Source organism: Rhipicephalus microplus, chromosome X (assembly GCF_043290135.1).
Source record: "Rhipicephalus microplus isolate Deutch F79 chromosome X, USDA_Rmic, whole genome shotgun sequence".
In the NCBI taxonomy this organism is placed as follows: Eukaryota; Metazoa; Arthropoda; class Arachnida; order Ixodida; family Ixodidae; genus Rhipicephalus; species Rhipicephalus microplus.
Window position 1 is genome coordinate 366,609,263 of NC_134710.1, and position 16,765 is coordinate 366,626,027.

Here is a 16,765-nt window from a genome sequence, read left to right on the forward strand (position 1 = left end):
ATCGCGTGCCTCTACCTTTCTCGGCGGCAGCGCGTACGCCGCGCGACACAGTCGAATGTGGCCTTCCGTCTCCTATACTTTTCTCCTCCTTCTTTAACAACCCTCCCCCATCCCCGCGCGAGGCCGTGCCGGTGCCTTCGTGTTGAAAGACAATAACAGCTCCGCGCTTTTCTCTTCACGTTTCCCTTTCAAGAACCTCTACATTAGGGCGAAGCGAACGAACAGACGCACGGATGGACGAACGCATGCGCGAAGAGACGGACGGACGAACGGACGGACGCATGGGTGAACGCAGGGACAGACGCACGTACGGACGGACGCATGAATGGGTGGACGGATGGACAGACTGATGAACGCATGGACGGACGCATGGGTGGATGGACGAACGCAGGGACGACGCACAAATGGATGGTCGGACGGACGGAGAGAAGCATTGACGGACTGACAGACGCTTCGCCCCACTCATCATTATTCACTCTGTGGATATGCTGTGACACCGTTTTTGTTGACATGTAATGCAATGCAACTGGCTACTACGACTACGACGGCTACACACGACACGGGACATATGATACACGGCGTAAGGGGCTTTGCCCGTGAAAGAAATAGTTGAAGGTGCCGGCAGAACAAGCGAGCACAAAACGCTGACGCACATCTTCGCGCAATTGCAGCTTGTGTACAACAAGCAGATGGAGAACAACACATTTTGTGCTATCAAAAATGAACGAGATGAATACGCATGTACACAGCATGCAAAACGTGCATTTCACCCGGCGCACTGGTGATCGCAATCAAGCCCGATCGCGATCAAATTTCTCAACAGTGATTGGCGCCCTTCTGCAGCGGGCGTATAAGAGAGTCAATCACATCGGGCTTGATTGCGAATGAAAGTGCCCAAGTGACAGTCCTATAAGTTATAACTGTTGAAATGCTGAAATGGCATAACTTACGCTGAACAAACACGAACGGTCCGTGGCTTGTCACTTGTCGGGGGCGCGCGCATCGAAGAACCTTATGTCACTACCTTTCGCAGTGCCCCCTGACAACGCCTCCTAGAAAAACTATGCCTGGAAGGTCGCTCTCTTTTCAATTGGGAGCCTCCTGCCAGCATGCAATCTTAGAGGCCACGCCTTCTGCCATGTGTTGTGACCGGCCGCCGCGTGAGACCGCTCGCCTCCATACCACTCTGTCACGTGAAATTACGGCTGCTCGGAGGCAACAGTGAGAGCATTGCTGTGTTCGCAGGGGGCGGCTGTCGGAGACGTTCGCCTTCATTTAAGACCTATGCAAGTGTAACACATTTTAATACAATGATCTGTTCATTCGAATACCTTTAAGATCATTTTATAAATGTGACGTCACTTCCGCGTGATGTAACATCCAGTTTTGGTATAATATTGCAGCAGCGGCACAGAATACCTACATTTTGTGGGGTTGCTTTGTCTCTGCCTGGCTGAACGTGCTCTATGAAAGTGAGTATGTCTTTTTTATTTCAACTTCGCGATGATGATAACGTGTATCGGAAACTTACTGGGACTCAACTACAGCGATTTGAGATTAATTAAGGATAATAATAGTTGATTACAACTCATTTTAAGCATGACCACGTGTCTGCTTCATAGGGCATCAATGCAACACAGTGGGGCTACGAGAACTAAATAAACTCAAATCGAGAATAAAAAGCGATGAGACTTCTAACGATAGCTGTCGGCGAGTCTCAGGGAGTCTTTGGAGCACGTACTGCCAGTTGACTTAGTGAAATAATTTGGTAACTATTCAAAAAGCGTAAACAAACGAAGGTCATACAAGAGAAAGCCGAGAACGTTTCAATCGAGAACCATCCAAGCTTACAAGCCTTGGTGAAGGGAAATATATATTACAATCTGTATATGTAAGCCTTAAAGACAAGAGCGAACGATTATTTTGTTTCTACTGAAGTCCGCACTGATGCAATTTGCATTTCGAATTCGCATACCTCTTGTCGTGTTGCCAAGGGCAACTCTCAGGAGAAAACGGGACTTGTCATTCCAATCCGCTTCCATCAGCAGAAAATCCGCGTATATCAAAGTAAAATATAGTTGAAACGTATAGGTTAAGGACTTTAGGACACAACAAATCCATTATTTCGGCATATTTGAGTGTTTATAATGTGTAAATTTTCATTTTAATGAGGGGTAGTCCAAATGAAAAAAAAAAAAAAATGTCACTGGAGCCAACCCCTTAGAACACGCCAGAGTAGAGACAATTTAGAGAGGGCTCGGTCTACGCATGGAGAAAGGAAGGGTTGTTCTGTAGGGAAAGGGCATGTTGTTCAGGCGTTGCTACGTTAGCGTTTGCGCAACGTAGCTGCTAGCAGTGAGCGGTAGAGGCATGTGCGCCTCCGTAGGTCTGACCCGTGGTGGAGAATATCTGTGCTTTGCGCCACGTTGTTAACTACACAGTGTTCTCCCGGTGATTATTTTACTTCTGTCAACGTTCGTAAATCATTCTGTTAGCTACGGGGCCTCAACTGTGCATAGAACGAGCACGTATATTCTTGTGCCATGCTGTCGTATGAAGTATTGGAAGCGCTCAGCGAAATAGCGTTCGGGCGACCAGCACTAAACGGAACCACGACGAACGCCTTGCAGGTCAGTGACGGTTGTGTGGTGTTTGTTCCCGCTTGTGACAACGGATGAAACATTAGTGCTGTTTATGTCATATGCACATATGTAGTTTTGTCTTCGATATATCTACATGCAATAAGAACTTGCAAGTGCGTATTTAAACACGTTTTCCTGTTACGGTTGCTATCCTCGCTCCTTCGACATTGGACCAATCGCGTTCGAGTGTCGCTTGCACCGTGCATAAGTTCACCGCGTTGCACAATGCTGACGGCGGTGAGCGTGGAACATGGGCACGGTGACCGGCCGCTTTGTCGGCCGCGTGAGAGACGGAATTCAACTGTAGAAGTGTGGCGCACGGCCGATCGTGTTGTCCGTACAGTGTGTGAAATGTCGTGAAAACATTGTCACCGCACTTGCAGGAGTCAGTGCACCTAGCGGGTGTTCTCTTGTTCTTTCTTCCTTGTCTGCGAGCTCTTTACTCGCTCTGTAATACTCGGACGATACGTTATCACGCTGGCCCAGCGCGTTGAGCCCCGTTCCGTTGGTTTCGGTGTCGGTGCGCTCCGCGCTCCCCGCGTGCTTTTGGAGCCGGGGAGTTAGTCGCGCCTTTAGCTTCACATTCGGCCCTAAACATGAATGGAGACTTCACCCAGTAAGTGAGCCTCTTCGATTATTCGCTCGGGCTGGCAGCCGGCAGCCAACGGACAATCTGAGGCGTTCAATTTTATCGGGCAGTTCTCGGGCATCCCCGAAGCTCAGTGTATACATTGCGGAACGCTGCCACAAACGCGTTCGTTTTTATCTCTCCGACAGCCAGCGTGCTACCCGCGGACTCGCTTTCCTGCCGGAACGATTTTGCGCTGGCAGCACGCTGGCAGTGGGAGAGTCTATTTGCACCTCAACAGCTCGGGGTCGAGGTTAGATTTTTAGTTTGTGCGCATAATATGATCGGGTTTCGTACCGGCCTTTCAACTGAGGATGCAATGCTGCTCATTAAGCACCAAGTCTTTGATGGTTACTTTAGAGATACAAAGGCTCTTCTTGGCCTAGACCTAGAGAAGGTCTCTGATAAGATCAAGCACGAATTCATCTTGGAGACTGTGGCGAAACTTGAGCTTGGGCCGAGGCTGTGCAGCTACATCAGGTCCTTCTTGTCTGGAAGAAAAGCGAGGCTGCGCATCAGTAACATCTTCTCTGAAGACGTACCACTCGGACATCGAGGAACGCCCCAGAGGCCTGTGGTTTATCCGGTGCTGTTCAATCTCTGCATGATCGGACTGTAGAAAAGACTGACTAACGTGGACGGCATCAAGCATACCATCTACGCCGACGACCTCAGGATCTAGTGCGTTGGCGGAAACAAAGGCCGGGGACAAGATGCTCTTCAAGAAGCAGTCGCCGAGGTGGAATCGTACGTGCGCCCGACGGGACTCACATGCTGACCCGCTAAGTCCGAGCTCCTGCTTTATTGAAAAGAGCTGGGCGGCCGACGCAAGGGGTGGAAGCCCGTCGAAAAAAGCGATATACAAATTTACACCAGTGACGGGGAGGAAATCCCGAGGGAGACACCATTAGGATCCTCAGCATGTTTATTGAAGCGAAAGGTGACAACGGCAGCGCTCTGCGGAAGATTGTCGCCAAGACTGACAACGTTTGCGACTCGTCGAAAGGATCTCCGGGAGACACATAGGTTTTAAGACAATTTGTTAAGGCTCATCAATGTGTTTGAGCTCTGTCACTTTACTTACACCGTTGTCATGCACAACTGGCTCAGGTCGGAGTGGGACAAGCTCGGCGTTATTATCAGAAAGATCGTAAAGAAAGCACTGGGGTTTCCCGTGCGCACCCACACGGAGAACTTTCTCGCGCTCGGTGTCACAGCCTCCTAGATTTCCCTTGCTTGCCGGATTATTGGCGGTCACTTGCGAAGCGGCCGTCGTCGGAACTGCGGTGGTGGCGCCACTTAAGTAGGGGTCATGGTTCTGGTCTGACGTTCGGCAATGTGGTCTTGTGCATGAGATCACAAGTTCAAGCAAGATTAGAAATTAGGCATAGTGGAATAGGTAGGCTTGCTTTAGGAGCTCACGGGAATACAACAAATCAGGGACTACAAGGTGATATGGGATGGCCATCATTTGAGGGCAGGGGAGCTAGCAGCAAGATGAAATTTGAGAAGTTATTCAGAGAAATGGGGGTGGAGCGTTGGGCTAGGAAGGTTTTCAGCTACTTGTACATGAAGAATATCGATACAAAATGGAGGAAGCGAACCAGAAAATTGACGGGTAAATACTTTGAAAACAGCAGGGGTCCAAACCAAAAAGCATTATCGGTTAAAAAGAACGTTAAGGATGCTGAGACCAATATGTGGAGAATCGGCATGATTAAAAAGTCCGCACTAGAGATCTATCGAACTTTTAAGCAGCAAATTGCCAAGGAAAGGATCTATGATAATACTCGGGGTAGTTCTCTACTATTTGAGGCGAGGACGGGAGTATTGTGAACCAAGACATATCGGTCCAAATACGAAAGAGTAGACATGGTATGCAGTACGTGGGGAGAGGAAGAAAAAACTTCGAAACACTTGATAATGATCTGTAAAGAGCTTCACCCTATAGTTCAGGATGGTGACGCAGAGTTTTCCAAAGCACTCGGGTTTAGAGACAGAATGGGCAAAATAGACTTTACGTGGGTAGAAATAACTAGAAGGAGGTTATATATCTCATTGGTGGCTAAAGTCAAGGCACGAGTGCAAGTTAAACCCTTCACAGCAAAGTACAAGTCCTCACCCTCACTATTTAAAGGAAAAAAAATCAAGTTTTTGGTTCAATAATTATTACGGCTTGGTGGCATTACCACCGCCCGATCTAAAGGGTATACACAGTCATATCAATCCATCCATCCACCCATCGTTTTCAAATAAGTTTTTACGTTTTTGGAGATAATATGCTACAAAATTAACGCAAGAAGTTTTAAAAACGCGTATACGTAATTTAATGTACTGTATAGTTAATTTAGAAATTCAAAAGGATTGTTGGTGGACCTTTTCGTAAGGGGCGCTACTTACGTATGGTTGTAAGGAGCGCTTTTTAATTTTTTTGTGACTACGCGTTAGTACGAGCAGTGGCATGAGTTGGGATCCCACAGTCACTTGTGGTTTTTTTTATTACTGATAAAGTGTCGGTGATAGTGACGTTTGACATCAGGATGAAGTGCTTAATTCTGTTTGTTGGTTGTTCTGCGATCAGCAAAAGAAAAAGAAATAAGCCTGTGTATTTTTAAAGATCGCGTATTGGCGCCAGAGGAAATCCTTAAAAGAAAAAAGCGCGAACTCAATTTCGGGCATTATTTTTACAAGCTGGTTCAGCTGCATTGTGGAGGACACCATGTAGGGGCGTAGCAATGGGGTGGCGAACCGGGCACGTGGCATCCCCCCTCCCCATTAGTTACGATATATTTTCTACCATGAAATACACGGCATAAAATGACACATACTCGACCACATATACCTGCCCAGACCCCATGTCGGATCAAGGACGTGCCCCCCTCACTAAAGAAATTTCTGCCTACGCCACTGACACCATGTGTGAAAATGCGGAGCTGCCGCTGCGGCGACTCATACGATCATGTCGTGTGGCTATTATGCATCCATCGATGCACCATGCGATTGTGACGTCACCCTTGAAGCTTTGAAATACGCGCTATTGTTAGTGATAAAAAAATTGAGTCATCATGCATCGCTCGTCTTAGTGATGCAGAAATTAACTGCGATAACTACTTGAACAGATAATGGTTTATTATAGCAATAACGTCCGCCGTTGCAGTTCTTCAGTTCCTGTGATGAATTGTGCACACGAACTCACGGACTTATGATGTGTGTCGTTGACGAAATGTTGATGTCGTGCCTGAAGACCTTTTCGAACCGAAACCAAAAAAAAAAGTTCTTTAGAGTTTGGAGGAAAAAGAAGCGCTGTAAAGGTAAATCGTTCTACGGGTTAGGTGAAGAGTGTGTGCGCTTGCCGTTGGGATTCTGACACAAGGCAATGGGCAAGTTCGAGGGCCTGGATACGTTGACAACGCCCATCCGAGCAGACGATTGTTAAATCAGTCTGAAGCTCTGCCAGTCAGACGCGGGCGCCAGAAACCACACTGCACCACACCACGAGCCTTCGCTACATCGAAAGCACCAGTGTTTTGCGCAACGCACCACGACCTGTCAGCGCCCCACTCAACACACCTTGTACTTTTGGGGACTTCGGTGAGACCCTCGTTATGTATAGGTTGGATTTTTGTTGCCGATAGGAATTCTTCTTGTGAGTTCTTCCTTTCCGTTTTCTTCAACCAAGAAAATGACGGTGTGCAAGCGCTCGCTGATCAAGGCAGCTGTGAGGATGTTTGGCCGTGACCCGATTTACGAAACCATGGGGTCACAGCGCGAAATCGGGATGAAACCATGTGGTCAAAATGACATCACCTAAACGTATTCGGAACGACGGCATCCTATTTCTCAGCCTCAAGTAAGCGCATGGGTTCAGGGTGCAAGAAGATTGTGGGTGGACGAGCAGTGTGATGAGGCACGCAATGAGATCTAGGTACGCAGAACGAGAGGCTATACGAAGGCACGCCTGGAGCTTAAAACACGAGTTTCAAAGAAGAAGGCAACTTTCAGAGGACTCAAGTGCGATGTTTCATTTGTGTCAAATGTCCATGAGACATACTACTGTCGCACGCAGTTCAAGCAACTTTGTGTATATGCATCCTCTTTAAATGGTACGACCATTCTACTTCAACCACCATCTTTCACGAAGCCCTCTCGAACAAAGTAAAAGAGGCTACACTGGTCTAATTAAGACTGCAGGGCGAGCTGCGGTGGAGCCCTGCCGTTGTCGCGTGCTGGTGTGTCGAGGCAGCGACGAAAAAGAAGGCAGCGGTGGTGCGAGCGGGCAGAGTACTTGAGCGTGGGAATGAAAGACTTGGTTTTTGTTATGTATCAGCATTACTAACGCAATAGCGTTCGAGAGGTCGTTTCACAGAAAATCCACCATTGGCGTCAATGACGACGTCGTTGGATGTGAGCGAAAAATCACCCGTGACCGAAAAATCGAGAAAACTGCAAATAAAATAAATAATAAAATCTTCGGTCCGAGTGAGATTCGAAACTGGGCCGTCTGGGTCTGGGTGGGAAGGTGGTGAGATACCACAAAGTCACGGTGATTCTGCACATTTAATGTTGCATGGCGGAAGCGTAGCATTACGTCAGGCGTCGAAAGATGCGAATTTCGAAATGAGGGTGTGTTTTGAAGGCCCACCCATTAACACGTTCAGAGTTGGTGTTTTAGAACCAGCCCCCCATCACTGCACCTGGTTTAAAGCGTTCGACCTATTACGGCGGACATCGCAGTGCGCAGATTCTGTTGAACTCGCGTAGAGGATGCACCAGGGGCAAGAAATCTCTATCGCGTTCAACACTCAAAGGTCCCCCAATTTTTTGGTCTGCTTTTCACTACATACGCAAGGTGGACGCAATGTCGCAAGAGAGTCACCGGCTGTGTTTCACTATGAAGGCGCACTAATGTCGACGGGAGTCAGGACTAAGTATTAAAAGCGAGGTACGCTCGGTACGCTGAATGCCAGGCGAGCTGTTGGAGATGGCTGTATCGGCATCCACGGCTTCATGAAGGCAGCAAAAACATTTTCCTAGGTCGCTGATTGGCTTCGGATGTGGCACTGGCATATGGAATCACCAATAACATCGCCGTCACGGTGGCCTAGTGGTTATGACACTCGACTGATGACCCGAAGGTTGCGGGATCGAATCGCGGCTGCGGCGGCTGCATTTTTGATGGAGGCGAAATTGTTGAGGCCCGTGTGGTTGCAATCGCTAATCAGGCGCATGTTAAGGGACCCCCCAGGTGGTCGAAGTTTCTGGAGCCTTCCACTACGGCGTCTCTTATATTCATATCGTGGTTTTGGGAGGTTAAACCCCAATTATTATTACCGATGCAAGCACTTTAAGCTGACGTGTTCATCCTGTCGGCGGACGTCTCAGGAACTATCGGTATGTGTAATCCTCTGCATCAATAATGTGCTGTTATATTACAACCTCAGGTACTTCCTTGACAAGGGTTTTCGAGTGAAGTTTTTGCCCGCATCGCTTGTGTCGGTTGCAGCTGAGGCGTAGTGAACAAGTAAAGGCTTAATGAAACGGGAGCACACAAGTTCAGCCAAGTCTTCGCGATGCTGGTCGTCGCCCATTTCGCATTTCAGAAGGGCTGAATTATACCAGCGCTGGCACAGCTACGTTTATCAAGGATGTCAGGGGACTTTGGAAATTAGGTCTCTCCTGCAGTGGACGGCTAGCGAGCATTCTTAGCGTCTCAAGGACTTAGAGAAGTTTGTCGGAGGAGTACAAAAGTCCACCTCTGTCCTGTTTCCTCGCGAACTGTTGCAGCGGCTCGCTACTGGGAACTTCACTGGATTGTTGACAGAAGTAATCATAATCGATGTGTTCCCTCACAACACGCGTGATGTAGCCGCACATACGGCGGCCGTAACTTGCAGGGTTGGCAAGATGGCTGGCAAAGTTTTCACGTTGAAACGCTTGGGAACGTCTGTGGTGCCTCGTGGAAGCTCAGATGGATCCCTGCGTGTGAGAGTTACAACAGGGAGCGCATTGCTTGATCCGTACTCTCGCTCGTGTATCACGCTGCTGCCTTCAGGCACGGCTGCTATTCCCGTTTTCAGCAGCTTCTCGAGGCCTGACATTGCAGACCGCACGTCCAAGGTGTCGTTCGATCCCAGTGATCTTCTCAAGGTACCGACCAGGAATTCAATAGGGTCACTGTTAAACTTTCTGGTGAACACAAAGCAAAACTTCTTTCTTGTAAGCAAATGCCGAGTGAAAGCTACCATGGAGTACGCTGTTAGGAGAAGCGCTTGGTACATTTCTGCAGTGAAAAAAATTTTGCTTTCAAGGTTACCTGATTTTTTTATTTCTTCCATATGCATAGGAAACGTTATATCGAGTCATTTGAGGCGGCTGTCCTCGGGGTCGTCGTAGTGCCTCAATTCAGCGTTGTTCTGATGAATTTACTGTGAGGTGTTGCTCGTGTCATACAGCAAAAACCAGCGGTACATGTTTCGCATTAAAGCGATCGTTAGTCCCGCTGCCGCAGAGGCAGCGTCGCAGCTTTGCCCTACTTGCTCTCTCGAAAATTACAAGGCTGCCGTTACACTGGGAGAGAAAAGTCCCAATGCACGCCGAACATGCATTTTTTCAATAATTTTTGGATAGACGTGCTTCCTGGTTAGTTTTGTCACAGGTTGAACAATAAGATTTTTCTACAGGTCATAGAGCTTTTTTAAATAACGGGAGGAGATTTCTCCGCTTGGGCCAATTTCTCTTACTAAAAATTGAGACCTCACGTTTTTCAGCACGTGGCAGCAGTCGAAACTTAAAAATAACAATCTCTCGGGCTCAACCGGGTGCTCATTTCTGTAGGTTAGAAATCCTCCACACAGGTCTTTCATGGCACTAACATTTCTCTTGTGGTTGCCGGTCACGACTCTGTCGACTTTGAATTCTGATTCCTCCACTTTCTTGACTACTGTTCGTGGCAGCGGCGCCAGTCGAGTACCAGTGAGGCCCTTTGTAAAAAAATACGACACTGGAATCCCGCACCATGTTGACAGGCCATTTATTACAAAGCACTACAGCGAATTTGCCACCACGGGTTCATTCGCTCGGTCTTCCACGCCTGCGTCATGATGTCCTACGAAACAATCTTGCTGTTTGTTGTAATGCAACTTTAGTTTTCTGCGCATCTCATTCATGATGAGGGAGTAATGCCTTGAAGCTGGTGAGCATAGAATTTCGCTCTGCGCTTTTAAGCGCAGCTTAATTAAGGAACTAAATCCCGTTTCTCCACTCGCGCCTTCGATAAATTCCTGGAGGGTTGTTCTCCTAGGCAGCTTGAGCAGTCCTTCTTTTCTGGCGTGTTCATGTGAACAGGTGCCTCATTATGATGAAGTGACGCACAACGTCTTGTGACCATGTGGATTTTTTGCGTCTGAAATTAATTATCCGATTCCAAAAAAATACGGCTGATGTGTCTTTCTGCTTGGCTTGCTGCCTTATGTACGACATATCCGCAAAGTCACAGTCTTCTTTGACCTTATCTAATTCCGCTTTATACTTATCAACTATTTTCTGGAGTCTGTCAACTCGTCTTTTTATTTACCTTTCTTTCCTTAGCCTTCACGCTCTCTGGCTTGCAAGACTGCAAGCCTCATTCTCGTCGAGCTTCGTCTCTTCGACAGCCATCCGAGACTCGTCGTCTGAGTGATCGTCGACAGTCGTCGTCTGAGGTGCACGTGACGCCGTCATAGATGACGCGTGTTTCGCGCTCATTCAGCAGGCAACCCCTTCAATACAAGGCATAGCCTCTGAAATTAGCATATGCCAAAATTGCTGATCTCAAACGCCAAGCACAAAGATCCTTAACCCTACGCAGGTGGCACTGCCATAGCTGACGGGCGTTTCGTGGTCGTCGGGCTGGGAAGAAAAATAGAGGAGGCTATGTCGATGTGCACTACTGTGCTGCCGAGACGTCCACAGCTGGCTCGGTTGTCCACTACGACGGCTGATCGGTGCATACTTGGTGAGCTGAGTTTTAACCCGATGGAGCTGGAAACAAATAGCATGCGTATATCAAAACATCTACAGGAAAGCGTTATTGCTGCACCAATACCCCGCAACACTCACATCCTGTGGACAACGAAGGACGTCGTCGAGTGAAGGCGACGGGTCTATTGAAGCAACTGGGAAATCGTGGCGTAAATGCAAGTTTCGTTGACGCTGCAGCATATCGAGACGGCAAGAAGTTCGCAGCGGTGGTCGTGGACCAGACGGGCTCGACTACGAACTGCACCACGGTACGCACAACGAACCCCAAGGTGGCCGAACATGTGGCCATCGCACTCGCTCTGCTAAATGGTCTGTGCGAAGAGGTGTACACCGACTACAAATGCGCAGTCAGAGTTTTTTAAACAGGATGCATATCGACACAGGCCGCCAGGATCTTGAACAGCTCCACCACTAATGAGATTGTCCCTCACACCATATATTGGTTCCCAGAGCATGTCGGCTCTGTAAACGGGATTGCACTGAACCCGAACGGGTCGGCCCACTCAGCAGCGCGCGCGCTCACCGACCACGCTGCTCTCGACCTGGGCGACGGCTCCAGCGCTGACGACGCGGGACGTAAAGACACACCTACCACACAACGAGATTACCAAGCATTACTACATGGCGAGGCGGGCGTTCACAATGCCACATTCAAAACTCAATAGCGCACAGGCCGGCTCGTTGCGCTTACTTCAAACACATTGGTACCCTTCGTTAGCATACCTAAATGCATTTTATCCTCACCGATTCCGCGATGCCGCCTGACCTCTTGTAGGCAGACCCCTACATTAGCACACGTGCTCTGAGAGTGCGGGTCGCTTGGACCGGCTTGAAGCAAAGCCGAGTGGGATGCGATTCTATGCAGCCCATAACTTCAGGACCAAATCCTGGCCGTCCAGTGTGCCCGCGACAGGGCCGTCAGGCCCAACCTGCCGGTCCCTTCGTGGGAGTTGCCGGGTGGCGCGCGGCAACCTCAGTGCTTGCACTGAACCATAATAAAGTTGTGACCTAAAGCTAAACGTCACATATAACGTCACTGGAAAAGCGATAGGCTTCAACTGGCTACGCCTTGTCAAGCGAATTTGTGGTAAAGTGACAAAAAAGCAAAAAAAGAAACGAGGCTAGGAGACTCCTCCATGGTAGAGAGGAAAACAGGCGGGGAGGGCGCATTTTGTTGCCACCATTACGCTTTCACGCTGCGTGCCCTGTCGGATTACAAGAGCCCTGCAAAGGAAGCCCATCAACTCGAAGTCACTCCTCGGAGGCGCTCATGGAGGTGTCTTGTATGCTTGTGTAGGTATGATAGTGATCAGTGTTGTTGAGGAGTGTCAAGTGTGTTGTGTAGGGGAGCCTACATGAACGGCCGGTCATGTAGGTGCACTGTTGTGTGGCGGCACACATATATACGAACATGTTTGCCAGCATTTGCTGATACGACTATAAGTGCCATGTACTTCACATCAAAGGAATCTACTAAAGTTTACAGGTGTACAGCTTGGAGTCTTCCCGATGGCCATTCGGTTGCCTCACGACGTTACACAGTAAACGCTTCTAATTTCGGAAGTAACCAGTGAGCAGACGACAACTACAGAGGTTAAGATTCTTGTCTCTACTGACACAACGGCACGCTACAGCACTCTCTGGATCCTTGTATACCGATATCTAGCTGTTGACAGCCCCCACTTAGGCACTTAACCTTGGCGGCTTTGTATATGCGAGACTTTGTGATCTTTTAAAATAGTGGCAATCAGAAAACGTCGTCAGTGCAGTCCGGAGCCCGTTTTTGCGGTGTTTTAGACAAATGTGCTGTATTACGTTACGCACGGCAACACACGACTCGCCAGGGAGACGAGCACTCGCTCTGGTCCCTTACCTAGTGATCCGAAGGTCGCGGGGCGGAATCCGTGGTGGTAGCATTTTCGATGGAGGCAATTATGTTTGAGACCCGTGTGCTGAGATTTAGGTGCACAGTGAAGAGTCCTAGGGGGTCAAAATTACCGTAGCCCTCCACTACGGCGTCCCTAATAATCCCATCTGCATTTGAGATTTTAAACTGTGGCGAATATTATTACTCGTCGACCGAGTTCCGACACGGTGTGAATTAGTGCAACACAGAAGAAAACGGGGTACCGCGGCGCAATGAAGTAAATTTTAAATCAAGCCGACAAGTTGACAATTTACGCAGCATAGATGACGACCACAAGAATGTAAGATAACTTGAAGTAGTGAAAGCGGACCATAACGTAAACAAAACGCGTCTTTTTTTGTTTGTTTTTTTCTCACTTGCCCTCAAACTCGCTTGGCTAGACGTAGTCAGTTGCAGTGCCATTTGAAGCCATCGCTTTACCAGTGACGTCATATGTGACGTTTACCTTGGGTCACGTGACCTCGAGCTGTTGAAGTGCGAATGGGCTTCTGCGTTTTTTTTTTTTTTTCGCGTCGTCTGCTCGTGGGCTCTTCGGAGCAGAAGTTCCGCGCTCGGTTTGACGACCTTTTTCAATTTGCTGCTTCCCCGTTTGTTAGACGTGCATTTCAGTTGTAGCTTCACCATGTTTAGGAAGGTACCTGCTAACGCCACGAATTTTTTTTTCTAATTTGATGATGATCTAAGTGTGCCCTGTCTTTAATAAAGGAAGCAAAGTGGGGGATTGGGCTAGTTGTTTAAGACATGTAAGAATGGTGGCTTTATGTTTTCCTATGGTAGCCCCATGTATGTGAACAAAGGTGAGAAATTTTGTTGTCGTGGAGTAATTTTCCTGTTGTCTACATTTAATTTTTGCCCTCAAGCAGCGATGAAGCTTGCTTTGGTTGCAGCTCTCTTTCAAATCTGATGGTCGATGTATGTGAATGTGACAGCAGTCAACGTCCCTGATGACGTCTCGAAAGCTGGCTTTCACCCCTGGCGTTGATAGAGCGCACGGAGTGCTCCCTTGTTTCATTCGATGCCGTTGCTGTCTGGCCTCTTGATCTCCTTCGTACTGATAGCAAAAAGCATGACGCTTGTGACGTACGCACTCCGTTCCACTCACGTAGAATTTGTCCACAATTCCATGCATTGTAGTTTGAGTGCTGAGATAGCTCAGTTAGATCAGCACGGCTTTCCCAAGCACCAGTTAGTCCTCGGTAAGAGGTCGTTGAGAGGTCTGTGACTCACTGCGAAGTGGTTGGGTCGACCTTGCCAACCAACGTAGGGCCAGTCATGGGGATTGACATTGGCCTCACGCCGGCTGACGGCGGAACTCCACGTAGGCCCGACCGCGTTGGCCGATGAGCCCGAGTGCGTGCCGCACGGCGGTTGGCCATGGCCCGACCTTACATAAGCGTCGATTTACCAACGGCTGCAGGTCGGTTGCCAACGTTCCTTGCTCTGTTTTCTTTTTTTTATTTTGTTCATGACATTGGCTCAGTGCACATGTAAGACAAAACTAAACGCCTCTAAAGTCAGCACTTGTTAGTGGGTAAGTACGTAACACGCAATAAAAGAAAGACGAACGTAAGCTTCTTCACTTTATATGTTTATTTCGCAGTTGTTGAAATGAAACACGTTTTCATACCACATTTTTCGCATAGAATGATTCGCAGCAGGCCTTGCGCAAACCAACTATACAGTCGATGGAGTATAATTCCTGCTAGATCAGTTCTCTCTTTCGGTTCATTTTTGTGCTCTTGGCTGCGAATACGTATATGGTGTGCGATGTTTTACCACCGAAATGTGAGGCTTGTATCGTTATGCTGCTGTGAAAAGCTGAAAAGAGCAAACACAACGAGTATTACTTAGAGAAAGGCAGATATACTTACATGACTAGTTGCGCAGTCGCATGCGTTTATAAGCTCTATTCGCCGAATTCGGCAAACCACCTGCGCGGGTATATACACAAATAAGAAAACAACTTGCACTTATACAATAATTAGGTCAGTGCTTTGAGATTCTGAACCGTGGTTGAACCCCTGAGCACACAGTTTCCTCGTAATATGTTGCTGGAAAACAATCAGCACAACAAATAAATTAAGAACAACACATCTTGCCTTCAAGACGGGCCAGACAGATATTTTTCAGTCGGCGTTTGCAGCCCATTTGCGACCTGTTGTAATGTGAATAAATTGCGAACGACTTTAGCAACCAAGCGTGCATCTTACCAGTCTTCCTTTTAGTATGGCGAGACCAGTGCATCACGCTATCCACACTTTTTACAGTCCTTGTCACAGTGCTCCCTAAAGAAAAAATAGCAATATTTGTCATGCTCGTTCAATATAAACAAACGAGCAAAGAAACACGAAAGGCGTATGTTTACTCGCAAAATATCAACGACGGCTCATAAAAGAGCCGTTCACCTGGTGCATTCTTATCCGTCAGCTAGAAGAGACCTAACCGGAAGGACACATCAGTTGCACAAATGAAAGTGAATTTTGGCAAGAAAGAAAACTGGCAATATGCGTCAGGAAAGAAAATGCCCCTTACGAGTACGTATGAAATCCTCGGCGGTGGGATGCGGCTGCCTCTAGGAACATAGCAAAGGAAATGCTGCTCAATGCAAGCGCGTCACTTTGCATGGCAGTGCTTCAGCAAGTCCCCGGAACGAAATAGCGTTGTCTCCTCATTAACGAAAAGATCGATTTCAGGGCCGAACACGAAAATACTGAATTTGATGCGTTTTTCACAAAACGCAGCGTTGTTTAGCGGCCGTGCTTTGAAATAGAGAAGGTGATGTTTGGGGGTGTCACACGCGCCCGAAAAGGGCAAGCCAACATTGCCAGCCGTAGGCCGCGTCTGTAGAACCGCCCTACGATTTTCAGAACTACTATAACAGTACTTGTAGCAAACAATGCTGGGGTAAAGCACTGGAGCGCTATTGTGGAAGGCGGGGAGTTAGATGAGAGGTGAAGAAAAGGAAGCGAATAACAGGAACTACTGCATGTGCCTCGGTGATTACAACGTTACGGCTCACGTGCAGCCGCCGCGCGCTGACAATCCATAGAAAATACAGCAGGCTGTCCGAAAATGGAGGAAATCAACTTTGTTTATTGGAACAGTCCCATCTTCCGAGTAGAAGTTTGCGTCAGTTTTCTCTATTTTTGTTCAGCATCCTTTCACAGGGCGCCCGCGAGAGGTTAGAGTATGCGCAGCCACGCGAAACGTTGTCGCGAGGCATTCGGTACGCTATTCCGAAGCTCTCCAGTCACAGGGGCTTGTATACTGCCAGGGTCAGATGGGGCAAATAACGAATACAAGTCATGATGAGTTGTCGAGGGCGAGGTGATTGTCGAGTGCGATTGTCGCGTTGTGGTAGTCTAGCCTGGAGGGTAACGCAAAAACCGCATAAACTGCTCGCACATTGGAATCGTGACGATGACGAGCGAGAAACTATATGATGGGGAAAAACCGACTCGCAAGGATGAACCGCTTAAATATAAATGCAAGTATACTGCTGCTTCAGAAGGTTCGATTGATGTAAGGGCATGGAAATGCGAGCTCTTT

General features: G+C 48.1%; 1 protein-coding gene across 1 annotated transcript in view; it reads left to right on the plus strand.

Annotated features, from left to right (window-relative positions):
* Positions 1 to 1,412: 1,412 nt before the first annotated feature.
* The window catches only part of LOC142777298 (uncharacterized), a 36,593-nt gene continuing 21,240 nt past the window's right edge, over positions 1,413 to 16,765 (plus strand). The window contains exon 1 of the mRNA XM_075881607.1: positions 1,413 to 1,472. Within this exon, the coding sequence (XP_075737722.1) occupies positions 1,467 to 1,472 (6 nt within the window). The 5' untranslated portion in view covers positions 1,413 to 1,466. The remainder of the gene's footprint in view (positions 1,473 to 16,765) is intronic.